Source organism: Aphis gossypii, chromosome X (genome assembly GCF_020184175.1).
Source record: "Aphis gossypii isolate Hap1 chromosome X, ASM2018417v2, whole genome shotgun sequence".
Taxonomy (NCBI): Eukaryota; Metazoa; Arthropoda; class Insecta; order Hemiptera; family Aphididae; genus Aphis; species Aphis gossypii.
This window is the reverse complement of record NC_065533.1, coordinates 16,181,707-16,190,665: the sequence shown is the minus strand read 5'-3', so window position 1 is coordinate 16,190,665 and position 8,959 is coordinate 16,181,707. Positions and strand designations below refer to the sequence as shown.

General features: G+C 26.4%; 1 protein-coding gene across 2 annotated transcripts in view; it reads left to right on the top strand.

Annotated features, from left to right (window-relative positions):
• The window catches only part of LOC114120319 (teneurin-a), a 31,265-nt gene continuing 22,306 nt past the window's right edge, over positions 1-8,959 (top strand). For both annotated transcript variants that reach the window (XM_027982192.2, XM_027982191.2), the window contains exons 1-3: positions 1-482; positions 8,241-8,519; positions 8,587-8,691. In XM_027982192.2, coding sequence (XP_027837993.2) covers positions 8,297-8,519; positions 8,587-8,691 — 328 coding nt within the window. In that variant the 5' untranslated portion in view covers positions 1-482; positions 8,241-8,296. The remainder of the gene's footprint in view (positions 483-8,240; positions 8,520-8,586; positions 8,692-8,959) is intronic.

Here is an 8,959-nt window from a genome sequence, read left to right as displayed (position 1 = left end):
CGAGTTGCACCGTCGCCGCCACCGTTCGACCGTATAATAATTGATCGAACGCTTTCTCTCTCTCTCTCTCTCTCCCCGTCTGTCTGTCTCTGTCACTCTCTCTCGCCGCCTCTCTTTCGTCCTATGTATCTCGTTCCTTTTTCTCTCCTTCGACGGTAGTCGCGCGCATTCGCTCTCCAGACACCGTCCGTTCGCGGCCCGAAATAAACGAAACGCTTCAAATAAACAGCTCGCACGGCCGCGTACATCGTTGTCGTATCCGTACACCGTTACGTCCCGTCCGTCGTACGGTTTTTCGCGTTATTTTCGTGTCCGGTTCGCGATCGTCTCCGATCGTCGCCTCGCTCGCGATGTACCCTGCGAGACGTGTACCGCCGTCGGCGGCGGTACGCCTGTTCGGCCTTTGACGACCGGGTGGCTGCAACGCGAGAGCACATCGACGACAGAGCCGCCACCGCCGACCGTGTCCCGAACGACAAAGGGTGAGTAGCAGACGCCACTCGTTTGACATAATTATTATGATATGACAACGCCCTGCGAGTTGTTTGAATTATAATATTATCCCTTTCGTCGTCGTTATTATTATATCTGATTATCTGGTCTGTCGTGTTGGTCGACGTAATTATACGAGAAAATCTGCCGACGACTATTGCGACGTATACATAGGTACCTACCTCATATACGTACGTGATGATCGCGTACTTTATAACACGCCTATAGAAAAGAAAAAAAAAACGTCACTGTCACCATTGTTCGCTTTCCGGTTCCCAACATGTAACGCTCGTGTTGTCGGTCGGGTGATATAGGTGTCACGACGGTTTTCGACATTGATTTATAATTTTTTCCCTACCCTCCCCGTTCTTCTATCTTCGCAACTCGAAACCAAAACGTCGATCATGCCGAGTGTAATGCGATTTTCGACTATAATTGCCTGAATTATTAGATAGTCACTCATACAACCGTATATACTATAGATCGATAACATTATGTGGGTATCGCAAAAAAGTATAGTACTTAGAAACCAAGAGCTTTAAAATTCATCAAAATCCTTTTTGAAAACTTATTCACTTGTTTCAGTTATTACGAAATAATTATTATAAAAATACGTTTGTGTGGAAATAATTTTTTTTTTTTAATAATAAACATAAAATATGATACTATAACTATTACATATATTGATCAAGTTTACAAGTCTGAATTATTATCCTATTTCTTATAAATATTACTCGGAAATACAGTATAGTTTTTTTTTAATTTTGATAAACAAATTGAAAGACAAGTACAAAAATAAAAAATAGTGGGTATGCGAAAACCAAGTACCTAGATGTGTTCACTACACACGTGAATTCAAAATATAAATAATATACTGTGTTGTTTTAAGTACCTTTAACTGTATAAGATATGTCGAATACATTAAAACATACCTATTAAATACTTCTATTTAAAAACGAAGAAATAAAACTACGTTAACACCGTCATTTGACTAAAATTTTAATTCATAATATTATTTTTAAAATAATACGTTTCACCAAAAATCAAATATTTAAATTTATTTTGCTAAATTTATTAAATTAAAATATTTTACTCCTCTATCATATGCAATCAATTGTAATTTTTTAATTCAAACATTTGAATTATTTCTATACAATTCCTAAAAATTATTTTTTTTAAAATACCTATCGACCTTGTCCATTTAAATTGATAGACGTAAACACTAAGCGTGTTGTGCGTCTAAACCTACTGTAAAATAAATAATTTTCACTAATCCAATAAGTTTTAAAGAAATAAATACAATGCAATACCTGCAATTTATTATGAAGCATGGTTTTAATTGTTAAATGCACATGTGTTACATATAACAACTAATATAAAATAAAGACATTTGCAAAAATTGTTTTTTTATGTCAGAAGGGTCTAGCTAATGCGCTTAAACTAAAATAACATTTAATTAAAGATCTTGATTTGTTAAATTGTCTAACGCCATAATAAAATGTCAACTGAAATGAAACTGGCTATTTTTCGTGAAAGCTAGGAAAGTTATTTTTCCGTGTTTTTTCCTTGATTTTTATGTAGCATAACTTTTACATTTTAACTTGTGTATGAATATCGGAATAAAATGTTTACCATATATTATTATAAATCGTCAAACAGAGTACATTAGGTTAACGTTATAATTAAATTAGCCTGTAATTTAATATTATTTAACAAAATTACCTCAGTGTAGAATAATCTATAAGAGACCAATGAATTGCGTTTATACATTCTGGGCATGTTCGTTCGACGCGGTTGTGCATCATGTGCGCAAGCGTATACGCCAAAATTTAAATGACTACCCTCGACGCTTTCCGAACATAAACGGGACGTCAAATCATTGACATCGGTCAGTTTTAACAAAAGTGGTCTTCTTTTATTCGTTATTTTTCTTTACTGACAACCAATGTGTGTTAAAATAAACGTGAGTTGTCGAATGGCATAAGGTTAGTGATTATTTATTTATTAGTTTGATGTAACAATAAATACAAAACAATGTAACAAACGAACTTTTCATGTGTTACTATGATTAATATTCCTAATAATGAAACCTGTTAGTAAGATAGGTGTAAATATGTTTAATTTTTAATAATTCCTCAACTTTTAATACAAATAGACGAGATTTTCGTAGTTTTTGCGATTTATTATGACTACTGTGAATTGTATTTTTGTTCAATCAAATAAACAACTAATAATAATATAAAATTATCATATCATTGTCATTAAGTGATTAATACAAAGGGTTGTTATTTGATATCTATGTTAACATCAAAAGGCGAAATAATTTTAAGAAGGAACACCAGATGTGGTTCTTGTGATGAAAAGAAAACATTGTTATTATTAGCCCTTGGCGATATATGGCAGAGATAATAACACACCGGACTGTCTTAATCGTACGCATGGGACTAATGTTAATTATAAAATAGAAAATAACGTTTTAAAAATAAAAATATTTCGTTATAGAAAAACACTTTTATTCTAGTTATTCCAGAAGTGGGAGTGATTTTAGATTATAAGATACATTTTATGGTCATCATCCAACGATCGTTTATATTGATTCTTTATTTAGCTCAAGCGCATTCGCATCATATAAAACTAGTAACAAAATTAAATTGAAGAGTTTACTGAAAGAATTTCAATTAATGAACAAATACCTAGAGGCTAAGATAGAATGAATAAAAACAATTTGATAACATTGTAGATTCTTCCAAGTCTTAAGTTTTTTTTTGTTAGACGTTAAAAATTTAATAAAGTTATGTCAATTTAGTGAAAACTTAATTTTACACATTACTACAATTAGTATAAAATAAAAACTTAGTTAAAGACTGGCTAACAGTTAGTATCAATCAAAAGTCTAATGTATATTAGTTAAAATGTATAAGTTGGTGTTTATGCTTTATGGTAACTATAGGTATGTAGTAGGTATAGATGGTGATAATTATTAAATAGTTATATCACTACTGGCTCTATTTCTCTCACTAGATTTTGGTTTCATTAATTACCAAAGATTTTCAAAATGTATTTATACTCTTTTAATAAAAGATGAATTTACTTTAGTATAACTTCTTTAGATGTTGATATGTTATTTGCTGCATAAATAACTGCATACATTTAAACGTAAAATTAAAAATACACAATAAAAATCTCATAAACATTGAATAGGTAGTGAATACACCTATCAGATATTTTTTAAAAGAAACAACACATTTCATTATTTAAATATTTTAAAACGATTTTTTTTATACTTGTATGCGTTATTTGTATTAATAAGTATATATATATAATATGATTTTAATTATATTGCAAATTATTTTTTTGTAATATAATTTATTTAAATCTATAAAAACATGTAATTAGTTATTTTTTAAATACTTTTATTTATATTGTTTAACCAATTATTAAATAAAAATAAATTTAATATAGAACATATTTTTGTAAATTTATATTAAGAATAACTGGATTTAATATAAAAAACTACCAAAAAGAATTAAATAAACATAAAAAATATAACAATAGATACTTCATTAGTTAAAAAATAACTTTTGTTGAATTATCATACGCATAATAGGCATATTTGATATTAGTATAATTATAATTTAGAAACGTATCATACATATTAAAAATTATTTAACAAAATGTCATATATTGCAGAAAAATTTAATTTAAATATTTTTAAAGAAGTTGACGCATGAAGTGCAAACAGATAATAATCTTAACTTTAAAATTGATAATAGGTAATTTCAATGTAATACTAATGTGAATAACTCAAAATTAGAGTTTTTGAACGAAAATATGCTATAATGAGTGTATCAGTGAGAGAAAACAAATAAATATTGCAATAGTTGCTGACATAAAACAAACATAAAAAATAAAATAAAACTATGGCTTTGTAATAATTTGAATAACTGCAAACAGTAAATTTTCTTATAAGAAATGACTGGTTTACAATTAATACATTATTTACAACATGTAAACGTATTGTATTATATTCCTTATAAAATATTATTAACTACTGAATAGTGAAATATATTCTGTATTTCTGAGTGTGCTGTGTATTGTAAACTGTTTTACAATTATATTTTATGCTTGGTGAGTAATAACTAATATCAATAAGATTTTTCTTTTTAAAAAATAAAACTGATCATAAAATTAGCATACCTATTATAATAAAATATTAATATTACTTATACATTTTAATTGTCCAGGAAATAAACATAATTAACTATAAACTTCTAGTATAAAAATCTATAAAGACCATAGATGCTGTGGATAAATATTTATAATGGTAATAATTGTTGATTCGCAAACATAGAATCGTTTTAAATAATCATTAGTTTGAATACGAATTAAAATGTTTCCGAAGAGTCTTCATATTATATTTTAATTTATGAATCAAATTGATTTACAAAGTATAAGAAGTTTAATATAAAAATAATAAACATTTCAAAAATGAATAATATAGCGTGAATAAACGGATCACTCGAGGATTTATACTTTAGAAAGTATACTTTTTATTAAAAAGACTGAATACAATTTCAATAAGCTCGACTATTCGTATAAAAAGAGAGTAGGTGAGTTTGTCAGTTTTTGCTTTATTGAATCAGAAACTGATTCTTTGTTCAATTTTACTGTCGTCCATGTTAAAAAAGAAATTTTTCTGATCAGCCTGACTGGATTGTTACAGGATTCTTTTCCATTCTATAAAATGGAAGCCCTATTATTAAAACGAATTTTCAGACGTATTTCAATCAAGCCACTCTATATTGTCAATACCGGTTAAGTACAAAAGTCCTGAAATGTAGGGGTTATTTTTTACTTACTATTTAGTACTTATATAGTTATATGCGATGTACTTTGAGAATTATGTAACTTTTTTTTATTTTCCTTATGAAAACTGGCAGTACCTACATTATAACTCACTTTTTTGTGATACAGAAAAACTTTGTTCAAACTTATTTCTTGTACTCGTGTATACCGGTGTGCTGTATTTGAATATAAGTTTATAATATTATTGTAGAACTGCATTTCAAAAGTATTGGAGAATTATTATATTACCTAGTATATAAACACAATGTTCACATTTTTTTATAATGGAATATTATTTGTGACGGCTAAAACTCTTAGATAGGTAGTAGTAGTATGTATAACCAGAAAAAACAAAAAAAAGAATATTGTTTAATATCAAATTGACCGAGGCTTACAATTTTTTTTTTATAGACAAATTTACATTTATATGTATTCGCTATTAAACTTAATCGAATAATCGAAACAATAATTATTGAAATAACCTACTATTTATTTTAGCTTAATTTTATTTTATTTTGCTCAAGTTGTTATAAGTTGAATGTAGTTGCTTATCAAATATTTTTTTCAACGTTTTTATGAACTTTTTTTTTATTTTACTCTCTATATTGAACCAGATGGGTTGATTAGAATACGATCTCATATACAAATTATTGACATGTGGCTTATTTGTGAAGCGAATAAGTTTTTATTTGAGTATAGTATTAATATAAATTTATATTAACGGTAGTTCATTATAATATATATTTATAATAACGTCATCATTGATTATAGATTGTAAATGACTCATACAACATCTACGATGATTAAAATAATTTATGTATGTCTAAATAGATATCTAAATTAATTAGGTTCCTTTTGTATTTTACTTAGAAAACGTGTATAGATATTAGCTTATTACTTCGCTACTACTACTTATTACTGAGAAATGGAAGACTCTACACATTACATTACTAATCCGACCATCAGAATTTTGATTACATTGAACTTAGATTAACAATGACACAACATGTCACTTTTCATGATTCACTGTAGCATGTTCGCCTCCATATTATAATATTACGCTAGTTATTTTATACTATGCGTTTAATAGTAGGTAAAACAGTTTTTAACAAATTATTATTACCATTCTAAAATTTCAATTTATTTAATTATAATCTATAAACGTGTTGTATTCACACATTTTTGAACTGCCATAAAAGGATTTTTAGAAGTGAAAAATATTTGTCATTGTTAAACTAGGTAGTAGTTTTCTTCACAAAAAAAAAGATGAAAGATTCATGTATATAATACTACGAAAATGTATCAATTTTCTATTGGAAAAGAAACTATTATATTCGTAGGAGTTAGAACATGTATAGAGTACATTTTGTACAAACATTCATTATACCAAAGGTTAGAGAGCATAATATTACGAATTCGAAGTTGGGAAAAATACTATTCATGAAAGTCAATATTTATTTACTTTTCGTGTATAGCTTGGTAATAAAACCAAAAAAAAACCTTATCAATGTGATTTAGTAAATAGTTATGTAATATTTTAAAATCGAGTTTTTGTGCTAAGTTATAAGATATGTGTGTGTATGTTCAGTCATTCATGGTATGGATTTGTTTCTAATAAAAGATTTTATGCGTTACCGTTGAATAATAAAAAGGAAAATCTCCCTTTTATTTTGTTATTGATTTTTAGAATTTTACAAAACTATTTTGTGTATAAAGAATAAGTGTAGACACATACTGTATTAGAAATGTGTATGGTGTCAATACTGTTAGGTATAAGTAAGTTATACTTACATTGATATCATCTTTATCTTACTTATAGTTTTAGTTTTTAATAAAATATTTAATATACATTGACCAAAATTTCTAAAACTAAAACTGCTTGATTTTAAAACTATTAGCTTTTCATTTCTACATAATTTTACTGTTTTAACATAATATTTCGTTCAAAAACTATTTAGACATTAGACTTTTTTATTAATTAAGTCTGGTAATAGTAAATAATAAAATGTAAGAACACCTAATATTATTTTATGTTGGTACCTACTTTAATTTTATATTAGTGTCTGTTGAATCGATTTATAGCTTGTAGATTAAATTCTTGGGTGTATTAGTAAAATTAATATCCATCTACCATCTATTTTATAGAAACTTGAATTTTATATATCAACCAAACAAACCTTACATTTTTATTACTTTATAAAATTCATTATTTTGTTTATAAATCTATTATTAATATTTTTTTTTTTTTTGATAATAAATAATTATTATTAAATTTATATAATTATCATTATTAATCATTATATTCTATTATTATTTTTTTAACTACGTGTAGAATATTTTTTTGTTGGCTACACTTAAAAAAAAAATAGTATTGGTTATTTTGATAACAAAATTTACAAAACAATGAAGACAAAAAAATCTCGCCCTTAGCTATGATTAACATTAAACAGACAGTACATAATTTAATTTTAAAATAAAACTATATTTTACCTACTCTTAACAAACGTATAATACCGCCTATCAATTTTTAATAAATTCAAATGTTTTATTGAAAATTAAAATCAATAACTTATGTCTTTTTATATGAATTTAAATAATATCGTTATCCACTGTTGTAAGTAATGATTTGTTATAAAATTTTACACTGATAAAGTAATAAATGATATTTTTATTAGCATATTTTAATATGATATGTAAAATATCGAATGATGAGAATTTTATTTTTAGTTATGAGTATAGAAAATATATTCGATTTTTTCGACATAACTAATAAATTTAAATATATATTATATATATTTAGTATTTATTAACCTTTGAATATTTTTAATTTAGTATGTAGTTCTAAATTGTATTAATTTTTGACGGAAGTAAAATGTTTTAATAATATTTTATATTCTGTTTAGGATTTCAATGGACAGTTTATCAGCATGTTAATATTTGAAGTGAAAAATCATTCAAAATGATGTTCCCCGGTGAGCTTAATACAAATTCAAGGGCGAATCCGCCAGTACCAGTTTTTCCGTTAAGGTCTACGGGATTAAGTTCTCAATATTCACCATATTCAACTTCAAGATTTCAAGAAATACAACAAAAATGCAATTTAAAATGCACTTGGAAATGCAGTTTTCTTCTATTGGTATTCTTTACCTGCGTAATCACATCATTTCTTTTTTATTTAATGGGTTAGTAAATATAGAAGAGAAGTTAAATTTCATTGTGATTTACGATTTTATTTTTATTTGGTAATAGCTGTAAGGAAATCATGTACAGATACTAGAGAAAAATGCGTTTTCTTGGAAAAATCAAAGGCTATTGCAATGGATTCGGAAAACTCGCTGAAACTTACAACTGAAGGTTTGAAATAATCGAATTTTAATATCGTCAATATTATTAAAATAATATTTATTTGAATTCAAATTAAAATACCTTACTTTTATAACTTAAATCCAGTATTTAAAACAATTAATTTTTATCATGAACATTTGTTGTTGCGTATAATATAAGAATGGCTTTAGAGGATTAGTTTTCAACACATTAAGTTAAATATTAATTACTTAAAATTAAAATCTTGATTAAATATTATAACATTTTATAAGTTAATGTTAACCGTTTTGAATATAAT